Source organism: Passer domesticus, chromosome Z (genome assembly GCF_036417665.1).
Source record: "Passer domesticus isolate bPasDom1 chromosome Z, bPasDom1.hap1, whole genome shotgun sequence".
NCBI classification, from domain to species: Eukaryota; Metazoa; Chordata; class Aves; order Passeriformes; family Passeridae; genus Passer; species Passer domesticus.
Window position 1 is genome coordinate 79,384,950 of NC_087512.1, and position 17,591 is coordinate 79,402,540.

A 17,591-nucleotide genomic window follows, 5' to 3' on the forward strand; every position below is an offset into this window, starting at 1 on the left:
AAATTTTTTTTCCCCCTCTTGTTCTTTCCTTAGACACACGGCCATTTCCTGCAGCTTGAGTTGAGTTGAGTTCATCCTCCAGGTACATGTGACAAATGAGCACTGATAAAAAACTCCCAACACAACTGCAGCCTTGCCATCCCAAGCTCTGTTCTGTAACAGGGGTGTTCACACAACCTGTGCTGCCAAAATCTTTTAAAATTAGTTTGTAAGGGGCCTCCAGCATTGATACTGGTGAAGGAACACTCCCTTTAAAACTCTGGCACACGCAGGTAGATGTGAAACACTCATATATATATAAATATATACAGATACCAACCTCTCTCTTGTGTGTGAACACTCGTGCATTTATTTTACCTGGAATCCAACCAAAGTATGTAACACGTTCACGGGAGATCTGTTTTACCTGTGCACCCTGTGGTTCCTTTCTTGACTGAATACCCAACTTGACAGTGACAAATGAAGGAGCCTTTGGTGTTTTCACACTCCCCAAACATGCAGATGTTGGAATTCAAATCACATTCATTCACATCTGTAGGTGATTATAAATTAATTATTAGTTGGACATTATTGTCATTTTAGAACACTTTACTTAAGGTGAAAATACCCACTATATGAGGTCATAATATATTTCAGCTGTTCTACTCTGTAAATTGCCTAAAACAAGTAAGAATAAATGCGTAGTCCAAATTCCATGGTTTTGTGGTAAAACAAATACCATTTCTTTTCACCTTTTTTTGGAATGGTAATTAAAGGAATATGAAGCAAACTTCTTCTTACAAGAATCACTTAAAATAATTTTCTCAAAACATATTTTTGATCATAACAATTTTATTCCAATGAACAATTTTTGAAGTGCCCCCTTCTGGACCCCTCATCTAATCCCTTCTCAGCACACATGTTCCATTATAGTAAAATCACACCAATGTTTTTTAACTATGAAATCTGGTTAATTTTTAAGGACTTACCAAAAGGCATACAGATTATTTTTTAAAAATAATAATTCAAGACCCACTTTCAAGGACACAGGAGAAAGAACATCCTGAAACAAAACCTGCAGAATTTTCAAGATTTACACTGTATTTGGTGCTCACAGCTACTTACCAACACAAGCTTTCATGTCTACAGAAACCATAAATCCATCATAACAGAGGCAGCGATATTCCCCTGGGATATTGGTACACTGCCCACCATCGCAGATATCTGGATTGTTTTCACATTCATCAATATCTGAGGGGGGGAAAAAAAAAAGCAGATAATAATTCTGCTACTGGCATGGACAGGCTGGAACACCACATTGATTTTGGCTGAAAGGTGATGACTCTGGAGCTTTTCAGGTGTAAAATCCTACCTGCACATGTCCTGACATCTGGCATCAGAGCATAGCCATCACTGCAGCTGCACTCATAGCTGCCTTCTGAGTTAGTGCAGTGGGTGTCACAGCCTCCATTCATTATCATACACTCATCAATATCTGGGGAAGCAACATTGGTAGCAGTAAGTTTACTTCATTAAGAAAAAAAATCGTATTTCCTTCACATTTTACATAAAGAAGTTAATCAGTGGCTTCATTCTGATTTTTTATTCTCATTCTACTGTTTCTGATTTACATTTGGTTCATTTTGCCCTCTTTCAACTGCTTTTTCATCTGTGGGAGCATGCTGCTAACTTAAGTGCTGGTTTTGCTCCTGTGTATTGCTAGGGGTGTGGAAAAAAGCTCAAGAAACAAAGTTTGGAAATGAAAAAAAAGGAAATCCTGAGAAACCTAAAGCTTGAAATGTAGCACCAATTCGCAATTGTCAAAAAAGAACCATAATAATAAAACAGAAAATCCTCTCAGTACTGCTGTTCTTTTTTTCAAGGAGGTGATGTGCTGGCAAGTAGGTAATTCAGTATTATTATAGTGAAGGATTAAAGAGATGAATATGATAAGGAGAAAAAAGTGAAAGATAGGCCATCAATGCATAGAGCTTTTCTTGCTTGATCAAGAAATCTAGGTGTTATTTTCTGGTTGCCAGCTCAAACCTCTGATTTTAATGGAGCAGTACACAAAGTACAATTTCAAGTATTCTGCAGAGCTCCCTACAGCAACCATATTTTTATACCTTCTTTATATTCCTTTATACTTCTGTATTCCCACAACAAGCCTCAAAGCACATGAGAAAACAGCCCTGCTAATTTTCAGAAGCGAGGTGTGAAGTTAAACAAAAGCAAGGACAGATGGAACAATGCAGTTGAAGCACAAGGTCCCCCGTGCAGGTGCACAACACTTGCCTGTGCATCCCTGTCTGTCAGGAGTGGGCTGGTACCCAGAGTTACAGAAGCACTGGTACGTCCCAACCATGTTCACACACTTGCCATTTCTGCAGAGGCTGTCACTCAGCGAGCACTCATTTACATCTGGGGAAGAATCGTTCAGATCAGTGGCAATTCAGGATATTTAACAGCTTTAACAGCTCAGGTTCCAGGGAGAATGAGAGGTAAAATTGCAAACTGGTGGCTTTCAGATTCATTCAATTTCTTTCTTGTTCTTGGCATGTTTCAGTTCAAGCAACAGAGTTCTGCACACTATGTTTAAGCTGAAGTGTCCAAAGATATACCTTCTCTGACTCAGGTCTGAGAGCAGTCATTACAAAGTCTGCTGTGGGCAGTAATTACCAAGTCTGCTAGTCTTCATCAAGAAAATAAGCCAAAGATATAACATACTTTTGTGACTTTTTCCTCTTTTTTTTTTTTTCATCGTTTTGGTGGATTATGTGTTAAAAGGAGAGATCCATTTTGGAGGACAACACCTTTTTGTGACTGATTAAAGTTGCTCCCATGAGTGGTACAGTCCTTCCAGCTGCTAAATAACCCCTAAGAGGCCTGGTAAAACACTCCTCTTTGGAGCCAACAGCACTACTGGCACTGAGGATTTTACAGGCTTCTAGTTTTTTATTTGAAGATACAATTTTTTTATATAAAGGAGGAGCATTAATTTGTTTAAGAGATTCCTAGGACGCCACCTTTTCCAGGGACTGACCATTCCTCCAACTAAAGATTATTTTCCTGAGTTGAAACTCACCCAAGCATTCCTCCTGTGATGGTGAGAGCTCATGCCCCAGGGGACAGTCACACCGAAAGCTCCCCTCAGTGTTCACACAGGTGCCCCCTCTGCACAGCAGAGGGTTGCGTTCACACTCATCTATATCTGCAAAGAAACCACCATGTGCAGATATAAAATGGGCACACATCAGGGGCAACAAAGAGAAAAGCAATTCCCAGTGTCCACAAGTGACAAAATAAAAGGATTGTTTCATGGTGTTGCTCCTCTACTCATGCTGCACAACAGAGCAAATAAAAAACTATGTATTCTTATTAACTCTAATTTTTCCTCTCAAGAAAACCAGAAATTCATCATTTAATATTAGATATTCAAGAAAATACGGAAAACAAGCAAAGGCAGCAAATTTTTGGACATTGCCCTTTAGAACAACATATTAATGTGATGTATATATATTTTTAAATTGCTTAAGGCCATAAGATACCTGTTCACACATGCACAGAAATTCCTGCTTGTGGATGTAGTTATGGTGGATGTTTGTGTATCAATTTTTACCTAAATGGCTCCTCAGTTTGGCCACTCCTGTGTATGCCATGGTGTGGCTGGGAAATATTCTGGCTACAGGCCACAAAGGCAAACTGAGAATTTGACTCACAAAACTGATAAAACCAGCTAACACTACAGGTGTGGACAGAGAGAAATAGAAACAAAAGATGTTCAAGGTGGAGGATGCACTCACACTTCTGGACTCCCAGAAAAGTCTAAAAGCATCAGAATTTGCAGGAAAACAAGAAAAGGTGACAGAAGCCTAAGTCAAGATTTTTTTAAGGTGGCCAGACACCTTTTGGTGTCCCCAGACCTATTCTTATAACTTTGAACAGATTAAATAGATGTCACTTTCTTTCAGGAAATGATGTGAGAATTTCTTGAGTCCTAGAAGAAGCAATGAAAAGGTATTGACACTGCTTTTGAAACTCCAGCTTTCCATTCCTCACTTTAGCAAATATTTGGGAACCCCATTAGCAGTTTTTAAATGAACTGTGTCAAGAGTTCATTTTTCATGCCATCCTGGATTATCTGTAGAGAATAAGTGTCTCTTAAGGGTACAATAATTTGTATAAAAAACAAGCAAGGCTATATACTTAATTCAGTTATCTGTCTCTGTAAACTGCATATCTGACTCATTTGCTCATGAAGTCACAATAATGACACATCTGAAGTGCTCAGCTCAGATAACAGCCAGGCTTTGCACAGCAAATGGAGACTCCAGGGCACCCTGGCAACACTTACCCATGCAGTTCTTCATCATCATAAATCCACTTTCGTAGCCATCAAAGCACTCACACTCAAAGCTGCCAGGAGTGTTGACACAGGTACCACTTCCACACAAGTCTGGGGAGATCCTGCACTCATCAATGTCTGTTTCATAGCAGTGGAGAGAGAGGTTAGAAAAATCAACCTGGGTTTAAGGTTATCCTGCCTTTCACAGAAAAGTAATGTCACTGTAAAGTCTACAGAAACTATATACAGTATGTGAATCAAAAGAGAAAAATAATTACTCATAGAAACATCTGAATATGTGAAACAGTTCATGAAAGATTTATAAGGCTGAGTCTTCAGAGCTCTCAGGCCCCAGTAAACTGTGTAACAAGTCTGCTTCTATTAAGTGTAATTTAAGGTTAGATTCTTAAGGAAATAACTAAGTGTAAGACATTCCAAGATATCATTTCTACAGAGATATCAAGTGACTCCATGACTACAATGCCATCAATTATAATTTGATTAGTATGAAGATATTTATGCAGTAATAGCATTAGAAGTTTACATACACCTTTCCCATCAGGAATTAGCTCCTATCAAAGCTAGATTTACAGTTCACTGGTTGTCTTGTTAGTTAAGTTTGAATGAAACATACTGCAGAAAACAACAGCAGAAAAAACAGAAGAGCTCTTTTTAAATCACACTGGTGGTGAATCAGATATCTAAAGGTGAATTTTAATGTGGAAATGATCCAGTGAAACAGGTAAGTGTTGCAGGAGAGGACTTTGTGCCACTGCCCACGGACAGGTTCCTGCTGGGTGATGACACCCAGTCCTCACAGGTGTGTGGAGGTGTCAGACCCACATGGCAGATCTGACACATTACTGAGTACCTGGGCTCCTACAAACTTTATAAAACAATTTCTTGCTCATTTAAAACAAGCAAAAAAGTAATCTATTTCAGAAAACCTGTTTCTTTACAGCTGCTCAGTGGAGTAATTTCATCACCACAGAACAGAAGGGAGAAAAAAACCAAAAAGCTTTTCCAAGGAGTTTTCTGACCTACTCTGGTTAGTTTAGAAATAAAGTTTGTAAAATGCGTTCTTCATCAATGCAATCACTATAAAAACAAGGAAATCACCAGTTAGGGCAACGTTAGCATCCAGACCAACCTCAGTGAGCATGCCTTACCACCCACACTTCATAGTTATTACTCAGACACACTCACGGACGCCTGTACATTGTAACAAAACCTCCTTCATTTTCAGCACAGAGCAGCCACCCACAACGCTGGCATCCAAGTTCCCACAGCCACAGAACTGTCAAGCTTATCTTCAAGATTTTCCAGAGAGGAAAGAACAAAATCCTAAACTTGTAAATTAAACACACGTGTTTCTATCTTCCTGAACTAATGTTGCACTGGTGTTGGAATTGCTGAGGTGCCCTTGTGTGTTCTCAGCCATCAAAACAAAATTAAAATTAACTTGCAGTCTCTAAATTAGTAATACAACAACCAAAGAGTAAGAAACATTATTTAAGATAATCTCTATGTTAGAACATTAAACTTGGCTTTGCTGGTGATCCTCATTGATTTTTCAGGTTGTAGTGATACAGCACGACCTGAGCACCTTAAACATAAATTATAAAAATCCAAAAGTCTTGTATTTATTAAATCAGTTTCTGAAAGGAAAACTTGAGACTGTTGGCCATTCTGTCCAAAGATTAAGCTCTTAGAAATGGAAGGAAATGAATGGCATTGGGCTTCCAGATCACCAAGCTCTGCCACAAGAGTAAGTCCCTTTAAAAAGCCCCAGGGATGTGGTGGAGTCCCCATCACTGGACCTTTCCAAGCTGGACAGTGTGCTAGATTATCTCATCTGGGCTCCCTTTCCCCACAACAGGTTGGTCTTTCCAGGTCTTTTTCAAGCAGGACTATTCCATTATTCCAGGAAAAACTGTGGAAAATGCAAGGCTTACTCACCTGTACAGTTTCTTTCATCCATATCTAAAGTGAACCCACTGTTACATCTGCATTTGAAACTTCCTATTGTGTTTCTACATTTACCATTCATGCACATGCCAGGGAACACTTTACATTCATTGATATCTAGGAATAAAAACAAAGAAAGTAATTAGGAAATTCTTAAGCACAAAGACATATGGAATCAACAGGAATTTCCAGATCCTTTTTACCAACTGCACTGGGCATAAAAGGCAGGGTTTGGGTTAGAGGGGACATCCGTGGAGACCTGACTGTGGGCGACATGTTTCTCTATCTTTTTGGCTATTTTCGGCTTTCTTTGCTTATATACTCAATACCCAAACCAATAATTAAAAGTTTATGTTCATCAGCAGTCAAAGAAATCCAGTGACACTCTCTGAGTTGAAACTCTGATATGTGTATGGTGCTCAAGTTTGCTTTGTGTCCCAATCAAGACTCCTGGCATTCTTGAGCCAGATTGTAAAATATGCAACCACCACCTGGCTGACTGGGTTTGGTTTTCAAATTGAGACTGCCAGAGTTTTATCTGGAGCTGTTCTGAAAATGGTATTTTTTCTTTTGTAGAGTATCAAGTGAAATGTTTCACCTCTCCTCAATACATAAACTGTTAAAGGATCTTGCATAGGACAAGGCTGAATGATCTCTTCTACAGAGTGAAGTAATTTGCTGAGGCAATGTCCTTAACTGAGAACCATCTTCAACAAGACAAACAACCATCTCCCACTCATTTCTGTGAATGGAATACAATAGTGGTCCAAATAAAAAAAAAACCCAAAAAATAAACCAAAACTGAAACAGGAAGCCAAACCTCAGAAAATCTCAGCCTAGACCAAGATTTATCAAATAATTATTTTTTTTAATTAAACAAATGTTGATAAAATCATTGTTGCTATTGTTGTTGTTGTTATTTTCCTTATTTCTTTCGTAAATCACCAATGAAAATCAAGAGCTTTGCCTTAGAGAGACTCCTGAAAAGCAGAGCTTATTTATGGTGAAGCAGAGGTCTTACCAGAATATTCCAAGACAAATGCTTCAGAATATATCCTTAAAAAAAAACCCAAACAAAACCCTAACAAATTTCTGTATCACTTGAGCTTCTGGACACAGAAAACTAGTTTTTCTTCTCAGATTTTAGCCATCTGAAATAACTTGGGTCTGGTTTCTTAATACTTTCCAGTCTATTCTGTTTTGCTGTTACTCTAATGGGATGTGAAGCTAGCAAAAACTGGACAAAATACTTTATCTATTCCTTTATCATGGCAGATCCTTGTCACTGACCTCATGATCGTAACACAACAGACACCCTTTCCTTTTACTGATTTTGCAAACCAAATAACCCATTCTTCTTCAATCTCCCAGAGAGCCCTGGTCAAATTTAGTAATGTTTTATGTTCCAGTAATATTTTATGTTTACATCTAAAGCAACTAATTTCTCATACCATCTGAACTTGGTTCATTCCCTGCAAAGCACTACCTTAAAAAACATGGACATTTTGCACTATTCCTGTAATTTGGAGCTCCTCTCCTCTCAGGAATTTCCTTCTCCTCCTTACCCAATTCAGACTTTGCACCTTTTGCTCTCAAGCTCCCATGAAAGCAGAAAATCCCCCACCGGTATCATCAACTCCTTCAGGCAAATACCTTTATCCCATCTCTGAAGCACACTTAACAAGGAGCCTCAAACCCAAGAATTTCCTCAGGATGCCCTCTGAGATGCACCCACAATTAATCCTCAGACACCAGAACTGATGTCTTAGGATTTAGGTTTTGTATTTTTCAGATCCTGTACGGCTTTAGTGCATCACTCTAAAACCCCATATCCTGTCGTCCACTGTTCTCCCATTTTACTCAGGCAAAACAATTCTTCTCCTGGCATGAAACTCAAGGACACCTTACTCTCTCAGGCCCTGAGAGACATAAATAAATGTCAAAATTTGTGGGGGACTAAACTTAAAGTAAATGACTTCATTACCTGAAGCTGTAATTGCAGGATTAACTCCTGACATGTAAATGGACCAAACTTTAACTGGGTGAAAAACTTGTGATCTTTTTCCATCTTGGGTGTAGCCTCTCTCGGAGGCTTCTAAGGTGTATCTGTTGAAGGCCTTCAATAATAACTGTTTTTATTCTCCTAACTTATTCTAGCCTCTGTTCCAGGCAGCCACTCCAAGGCACCAGTACCATCAGCTCCCTCAGGCCTTTATCCCATCCCTCAAGCACACAAACCCTGGAACTCCCTCCCGACACCCTCTGGGATGCACCCACAACCGCCCCACAGGCAGAAGAAGGAAAGCTCACCTTTGTAGAAGGGCCTGCCAGTGAGAACATCCCTCCTGTTGGAGAAGCCGGGGCCCCTGGGGCACAGGGCCCGGTGTTCCTGGGAGCCGGGCGCGGGGCAGCGCTCGCAGCCGGAGCCCCAGGCGGCCCCCACGGCGCAGCAGCAGGAATCCATCCGCAGCCTGCCGGGCACGGGCTGCACACATTCCTCCTCCTCCCACCGCAGGTAGCACTGCTCCGTGCGGATATCTGCGTTCCACAACAACAAACAGGCAGTCATCCCTCTTCTCCGCTGTTACGTGCTGAGGCCTGGGCAGCAGGCCTCAGGTGGAGCTGACTTATGGGACAAATCCTGGGTACTGTGATTAACACCACCAGTATTATTTAGCTAAAAACAGATTACGAATGTGCTTATGCTAGCCCTGTAGAACCATGTGTTATACAGAGTTATCCACAAATAATGTATCAATTTAAGAAACTTTCCTAAGTGCCGTTGATGCCTTAGGATTTTACCTTGTATATTTTTCATATATTTATGTATTTTTATATCATCCTACAGTTCTTTAGTGTATAACTCTATATACAGTGTTAGCTACTGTCTTCACATTTTGGTCAGACACAACAATTCCTCTCTAGGCCTGGGAGTCAAGGACACTGCACTGCCTCAGGCCCCAAGAAATGTAAACAAGAGTGAGCTGAGGGGTGCAAACTTAGGGTAAATTACTACATTACCTGAACCTGAAATGGAATTGTAAATGTAATTGGAAGATTAACCCCCAATATGCAAACGGACCAAAATTATAAAGTATAAACCCCATGACCCTCTCATCCATTTTGGGGGCAGGCCCTGGGGGGGTTTTGTCCACCCTCAGGAAGTGTACCTGAAAGGCCTTCAATAAATGTAACCACTTTTTATTACCGTTAATTTTGTCTGGCCTCTGTTTTTAGGTAGCCCTGGAAAAGGCATCAGTTTCTCCATGAATAGAGGCCTGTTTGTGGGGTATTTTAGGGGAAACCCTCCAAGCTGAGGCCTGGGGCCTGGCCAACCCCGGCCCTTGCTGGCTGGGATGTGTGCCACCAGATCCAGGAGTTTCTCTGCTAAAAATATAATCAAGTCGCTTCGACTTGGTGACTTGGGCCTATAAAAGCTGGACCCACTTTCAGGCTGAATTTGGACACCCCAGCTACCGTGTAGGATTTTCCCAATTGTTGGGAAAGATTGTCCCAGTCCTCGCTGTGAATGATGCTCCCCAGCGACTGATAATAAACTATTTAGGCAACTGAGGATGTATCGATCTTTCTCAATCACTATCCTTTCTCTCATATAGAAATGATTAGGTGCACTACCTTGCTTACTTTTGCTTGTTGCTAAAGCCAAGTGTGTACTTTTATTGAAGAAGTTATTTTACCTTTGTGTTGCCTTTATATTCTCAGTAAAATAACACTATTCTTTCCATTTGTGTCGGTGTTTTTTAAATCACCCCTGTCAATTGGCAGAACACATGCACACATTAACACTCAGCTCCTGCTCAAGACTCTGCATTTCTGCACAATGTTCAGCCATTTGAAGTTGTTGATGTTGCACTACAGTTAAATTTCTGGATCTTTCTTGTGCCGCATAAAAGTACAAGAATTTCTTTTATTGTCTCCCCATATCAAGACAAACCCTTATCCTCACATGACTGTGCTTTTTAGGATTCTGTGTGTGTGACAGGACAGACACATGTATGTCTTTACTGTATCAAGTGTTCTCACTTACAAGATGACCCTTTTATTTGATGGGACAGACACATCTGTTCCTTTATTGTACCAGGCATTCTGACTTATGAAATGATCCTTTTGTGGCTCTCATGGTTAAAAAAAGGAAAAAAAAAAAAAAAAAAAGGGAAAAAAAAAATTAAAAAAAATCTTCCCTATATTTATGCTACTGAATTAATTTAATAGTGCAGTGAATACAGATTAAAACTGAAAAAAAGCTGACTGTTGTTAGGCTTAGTGTAACACCAGGAAAATACAATAAGGTTTCCAGAAAAGTTAATTATAGTTATTATACTCAAGGGTCCATCCCATTAGCAGCAAAACAGGTCAACCAGAAGACAAATCAACCAAGTGTGCAGGCAAAATCTTGTACTTGTGTACCCAAGTGTCAGGAAAAGAACCACACACTGGCCTGTGCACTGAAAAAAAAAAGACTACTTTGCAGCAGCGTATTTGTGCTCACCATCCATCACTTCCTGAACAGGGACAGCACTTTAGCACAGCCTACTGACTGCACTGAGGGCAAAACAAGCCTCAAAACAAACTCATTCCTCGAAGGAATTAACAGCTCTTCTCTGAACTGGCACAGGTATTTGACATCTAAGCAGGCACGCTGTCTGGGATAATCCAGAAATAAACCACGCTTCCCTTCCAGCCCCTTGAAGAAGGATTTTGGGCAGCTGTGGGACACAGCTGTGGGAGCGGGGTGTGCTCTTACCCAAACACACTCGCCCCGTGCCGTCCAGGGTCAGTCCCTCGGGGCACTCGCAGTGGAAGGAGCCTCTGCTGTTGATGCACCGCCCATTGGGACAAACCCCCGGGAAAACCTCGCACTCGTTCACGTCTGTCGGGGACACAAAGAGCTCAGTTACCTGCTGGCTCCAAGGGGAGAGCTACAGCTTCACGGAGAATTTTAAGTGGCAGGAAAGAAATAACACAGCACATCCCCTTTAATCGCGTTTTCAAATGTGGGGGGAAAATGTGACATTTTCGGATATTTTAAGCCAACTGTTTTACCAATCTAACCATATGGAGTAAGAAGCAAAAACTTCACCTTCACAGGTAACACCCTTCACTCTGGCAAATCCTCTTGAGCAAGCTGTGTCTGGAATCAAGCCAGAAAGATACTGTTACTGCTTTAGAGTGACAGGAAGGCAGGAGCAGAAAATTTAAAAATACACGTACCTTCAGAATTCACTAATAATTTCACTCTGTAAGGTGGGGAGTGCTGTAGCCTCAATCAATAAAAATACTGACTCGTACATGCTGTTTAAACTAAGTGAATAGGAATTGAGGAAGTTCGTCCTAGACTGTCACTTTCTCATGTGCTTTCCTTAGTGAAACAATCAGCATCTAATCAGATCAGACCCTGCACTCACATGTAGCTAAAAGGTGAAATTCCTTCAAGAGGCATGAAGATTTAAAACTGTAGTGATGTCAATGATCAGCTTCCTTTCCCCCCCACAAAGCTTAAAATAATGGATCTGAGAAATAAGATTACCTGAGGAGATGCACGTAAAATGTAGCATCATATCATGATTTCAGAGCTTGCTGTAATTTAACAAGGTGCAGAACAGGAAATTCAGAGCCCAAACACACCCAATCTGAGCTAATTATCTGTCTAGATTGATTAGATCTTGATCAGTTTTACCAGTCTAACCTGACCATCTGCTTCTTGAAGTCCAAAGGAATATCTCTGCTGCACTGCACTGTTAAGAGCTCTGCTGGATGCTGCTTGCACTCTGCTTGTTAGGGGGGGATATATGTGCTCACAGTTACTCTTCCAATTAAAAATGAGAGGATAAAACATCTTCACACAAGTTCAGCTGCCAGTGGCACTTTTCAAACCTTAAGGGGATCAGTATTTTTTTGCCATAAACTAGAGTACAGTTAGCACTGCTGCTTCCAGCTTCCACAACTAGCCCTGCAATCTAATTAGCAGCACTATTTCAGCAGTCAATAATGGTACACAAGCTACATGTTTGAAAAGAGCTGGGAAAAACTGTTAACAGCCCGCACCATATAAATGAATTTTGCCAGATATTTCACTTAGTTTTAGTCTTTTACCTCCTTATCCCAGTCAATGCATAGTCCTTGTGGAGACGGAACATATTGTAACCATTAAGAGATTTATTCACATGTTATTTCCTGGTATGCTTCAAAGTTATTAGAATGATCAGTGATGGCACAGATTACAAGTATAAAATAGACAACTTCTAAAAGAAGACTACTTCTTTTCATAGGTTTTTTGGGACGGGGGTTGGTTTTGGTGTTTTTTGTTTAGATCAGTTAGTTGGTGTTTTTTGTTTTGGTTTTTTTGGGTGTGTTTTTTTTTGTTTGGAGGTTTTCTCACACACAGAGATGATAAGAATCTGCTGGTGATACTTATTCCCTTCTCCCAAAAGATGCAGGATGGGGGAGCATACCCAATTCACACCGTTCACAGGGGCTGCCCCAGGCTGCTCCTAAAGTAGCACAGCACTCAGATTTCAGCGTGGCACCATTGATGTTGACTTCACAGTGGCTGTCTCGGATATTAAGCCAACAAGTCCCCTTCAGGCTGTCTGCAGCAGAACAGAAGGCAAAAACAACACAGAATTGTCACAGCCAGAACAGAAGAGCTGGCATGCCATGTCCATGACACCAGCAGGCAGAGTACCAAGGGAGCATAGGCTCTCTTTAAAAAGTAAAAAAAAAACTTCCGTAAGAGTCATTTCATACACGTTTTAGTTCAGATAAATAGTGCTATTTATCTAAACTAAATATTTTATTTTAATGTAAGGGATAGCTCTATCACTGGAAGCGACCAACAAACCACACTGCCCCAAGGCATTTTACAATCCAGGTCCCACAGCTGGCAGAGGTCTTCCAGACACTGCAGTGAGTTTATTCATTTGTTTAATCTAAAATATACAAAAGCAGAGATCCCAACGTGAGACCCCCTTTCCCAGGTGACTGCCTGAACCCTTTCTGAAATGTCTCTCTTGAGAGAGACAAGAACAAGGTGTTCTTGTCTCTCTCGAAAGGAAGCTTTCAAGGCTGTAAGGAAGAACAAGAAAAGAAATAAGTATTTCTTTTAAAAGAAATAAAACATGGTGGGTAGGAGTGTTCTGTATTATTTTAGGGGTCTGGTTCTGCTACTGCATTAGCTACACTTTGAAGGTGGGTCAGATCTCAAATCAGGTATATACTTTGTAAGTCTTACCTTCAAGACCTTCACAATTGCCTACCTTAACAAGGTTACTCTCAAACGGTGCAACATCTATTGAGACAGGCAATCCTGTCTCAAGGATTAGTGATCACACAGCAAAAGCAGCCTGTAAGGTCAGACCTAAAATGGGAGCTCAGCCTGGGAAGGGTTTAAAGGTAGGAGCATACTCAAGAGTTCAAAGTGACCCAGACAAATTTAGTTTGATGAATAATGGAAGGAGAGTAGATTTGGGTTTAAGATTCACATGCATTGTATGTGGAAAAAGCCAGACTATATTACCAATACCTCATGCTCAGGAATAACGTGCTCAAGACAGTATCATTCCAACTTATTTTCTTCTGAACAGCTTCCACTTTTCTATCAAGTTGTCATCTTAAAAAATTATGTACCACAGGGAGCACAACCTTTCTTTGGTTAAAGCAACAGGAAAAAATCCTCACCCAATAATGTGAGTGAAATCAGCCCCCAAAACTGGGCAGGGAATTTCATTAACAGCTAAGTGTAAAACAGTTGTATTATTTAGGTTAACATTGGTCTCAAACAAGTGGGACAGAGCTCCACACTTGAACAAGTGCATAAATACTGAGCTCAACATTGCTTCCTTTTACTTGACCACTTTATAGGAGTGAAAATTCAAAACCAGTATCTCAGAAATTATTTAAATTCTACAAATTAGCAGGTGTTTTGCTCACACCAGCTGCACCCACACTATCCTGCCAAAGTCTGCTCATCTTATCATTTTCAGGATATTCCTTTAATTTCCATCATCTCTTTTGTCCAGACAAAAATTTTTGGTCAAAATTATTATCCAACATCAAAGCATTCCTTCTGTTGCTCTTATCTCTTTGAAGACTTGAAGAAGAATATAAGCATGCTACAGGCAGATGGCATCCTACTTATTGTGCACTTTATGAACTCCAAAAATCATGACTAAAATATGTGTAAAAAGCATGTAAAACTGCGTGCCTGAAAAAGCACAAATGGCAGCATCCCTAAGGTATGGGCAATTCCTAAAACAGCAATGAAACACTTGTATATTTCAAATATCCTTCAAAAACAATTCCCATTTTTTTCCCTTCACAAGCACGGTCTTAATATTGCAAAAGCTGCTCATGGGCAAGCAAAGCATGTCACTACCATTGCTGAAAATTTTTATTGTAACTGCTGAACTTACAACTCTCATTTGCTGAAGGTTTGAGCTTAAATCTGAGTGCAAATGACTGTAACTTCAGCAATAGATTTTTCTCTCTCTGCCCAGGAAAGCTCATAGAAAAGAGACAAATGGCTCACATCTATGCTGAATAATGTGGTTCTGATTCTGGTTCTGAGAGCAAATTTGAAAGAAAAAAAATATTGTCAGAATCGAAAATTACCTTACTTTGATTATTCTTATGCAGAACACAAAAAATCCTAAACCTCAGTACTATTTTAGCCCTTCATTTATTAATAGGAATGAGGTATCTGTTGCTACAGCAGTGCTTTACAGAAGCAACCTGATTAAAAAAAAATAGGACACATATATTAAAGTTTCTCTCTACAGGGGTAATGGAGGAAAATCAGCTTGAGATTTAAAAATGGCGTAAATTTGAAAAGAACACTTAAAAGTTTTTCCACACAGTAAGTCACCTGTAATCTCCAGCCCCTACTCATTTTCAATAATCCAGCTCGCCCCCCCCCTAATTCCAATGCCAATGAAATTTTGGCCAAGGTGGAAAAACTGGGCTCTAGCAGTAAAAATCTGTATGTCTTGCACCAGCTCTAATTCTGACCCTTCTGTCTTAACATATTCACACTTGTAGTGGAAAAACATGTGTCTGAGACAGTTTTTGTTAGCATGAAAAACTAATGATTAGGCTCACAGTATGTAGCTGGATCCTGTTCTTCAGTTTTTATCTGACTACTCAGCTGATTTTCTTGCTTATATTTTATGTTATTTGTCACAGCTATTCAGGCCAAATGGGACCTCATACTGTAAACAATCCAGCAAAAACCATTTGCCAAGTAAATCCAGAACACTGTTATAATTAGGCTCTTTGTGAACTTGTGGCCCCTTTGGATGTAAGAACAGAAGATTAAAAATAAGAGGTACAAAAAAGCGTACGTTAGCATGGACATATCAGGAAATTAGCACAACATGAAAACTACAAAAACAATAATAAACTTCACCAGCCAGTAATGCTACAAAGAAATGTAAGAGAAAGCTTAGGCACAAAAGTAACATTCACTTAAAAAACACATTAAGGGATGGAAGAATTCCATAATTAAATACAAGATGGAGTCTTTGCTTTGTTTTTCCACCTTAAGAAAATTCTAACAAGAAAATTCGAATGAAAAATGCCAAACAAATCCATATGAAAAGTAACATTTAAGATTAGCATCACCCACTTAATATGACACCCACTTATTAATGACACTGCAATACAGTTGGAGCACCACACATATCTCACAACAATTTCAATTATGGTACACAAATAATATGCAACAATGGCAACTTACAAACACCTGCAAAGTACAGAAGACTGCAACTCTTTTGAATTTTATTAGAAAGCCGAGGGAAAAAATGCAAACACATTAATGAATGGCTTTCAAAGATAATGCCAATGACATCCTACAGACAACTGTTGCTGCTTACTCCAATATATCCTCTGTATTCTGCTTTTTTTTCCACAAGAATCCTCAAAGTCTATTAACATTTTTATATATATGTAGGATATGTGTGTGTGTGTGTGTATAAATATATATATATATATATATATATATATATTTATAAAAAGGGAAAATAAAAGGAGGAAACACCCACCAATACAAATCAGTCCTGTAGGGTCCAACTTGCTGCCAGATGAACATTCACAGTGGAACGACCCAAGGTTGTTCCTGCAGGCACCATTGACACATGGGCTGCTTTCACATTCGTTTATATCTGTAATCCAGAAACAAAAGGCACTATTAGGACTAAAGAGTGCTTCTGGGAAGAATTCCATGGTAATTTATACTCTCTAAATGCTGTTATGGACTGTGAGGGACCAGGACTGCCTGAAGTATTTGCCCCTGCTCTCCTCCCAGCAAGAAAAATTCAAAAGACACAGGGACAGACAGGTAGCCTGTATTTTGAAGTGCACATATTTTAGAGGTGTTAATTAAATGGCCTTTTTCTACAAGGACAATTAATTTCCAACAGCATGAGCCATAAAGTTCTCCAGCATCAGTTACAGCTGTGCTGTGAGAAAACAAAACTCTTTTTTCACACAATGAAAATGCATTGCCAGCCACACCACGCAGAGAACAAACAAAGCCCTCATTGTTTCTGTCGTTTATGGCTCCATGAGAAGAATTAAGAAAACCCTGTCAGAAGCAAAATATCACAATGCTGGCTGCAATTCTCTAGTGATAGAAACGCTGAAGAAATAGCAGTTGTAATTGGAACACTATAAATGGTACTTCTCTTTAGCCCCAAAATCCTGTTTATTATCCCTGTGAGGTTTTTAAGCTAGTTCACATATAAGAATAGGACCCCTGCAGACAGCATTATTTGCTGATTATTTCTTTTAAGTGGTATCAGTTTTAAGATTGAAACAAACACATTCTCTCCAAGAAGAACTGCTGATGCATATCCACCATTTCTTTCTGAACTCAAGCAATTTAATTTTTTTTACATGCATCCTGAATCAAGCCATACATTCTAATCCAACCAGTTCCCTTTGGCAAGCTTGAAGTAAAAAAATATTTAGTACTTGCTTATGTTTGCTAGCAGTGCTTGAAGAATATAATGTAATATCTATAAATTAAAACAGCTTTATTTAGATTAATTATAACCTAATGTAGTATCCAGCTAAGCACTAGGGATATTAATGGCATTAAGACAATTTTCAAGACAAATTGAAAGGTCCTCCCTATTTTTTTAAACTTTTTTAAGAGATACAATTTGTTATTTTGGTATGGTGCATCAAGCCTTCCTTTCACTGGAGATGTGCATCACAGGAAGCAACAGGTATTTAAATATATACAATAATATGAATGTACTAATTAAAAAAAAAAGAGATA

General features: G+C 39.5%; 1 protein-coding gene across 3 annotated transcripts in view; it reads right to left on the reverse strand.

Moving 5' to 3' along the window:
* FBN2 (fibrillin 2) overlaps window positions 1-17,591 on the reverse strand; it is a 119,102-nt gene that overhangs the window by 39,642 nt on the left and 61,869 nt on the right. For all 3 annotated transcript variants that reach the window (XM_064405078.1, XM_064405079.1, XM_064405080.1), the window contains exons 20-31: window positions 16,351-16,470; window positions 12,766-12,903; window positions 11,394-11,444; window positions 11,058-11,183; window positions 8,603-8,830; window positions 6,284-6,409; window positions 4,334-4,462; window positions 3,065-3,190; window positions 2,275-2,400; window positions 1,352-1,474; window positions 1,105-1,230; window positions 407-532 (exon numbers count right to left, since the gene is read on the reverse strand). In XM_064405078.1, the coding sequence (XP_064261148.1) occupies window positions 407-532; window positions 1,105-1,230; window positions 1,352-1,474; window positions 2,275-2,400; window positions 3,065-3,190; window positions 4,334-4,462; window positions 6,284-6,409; window positions 8,603-8,830; window positions 11,058-11,183; window positions 11,394-11,444; window positions 12,766-12,903; window positions 16,351-16,470 (1,545 nt within the window). The remainder of the gene's footprint in view (window positions 1-406; window positions 533-1,104; window positions 1,231-1,351; window positions 1,475-2,274; window positions 2,401-3,064; window positions 3,191-4,333; window positions 4,463-6,283; window positions 6,410-8,602; window positions 8,831-11,057; window positions 11,184-11,393; window positions 11,445-12,765; window positions 12,904-16,350; window positions 16,471-17,591) is intronic.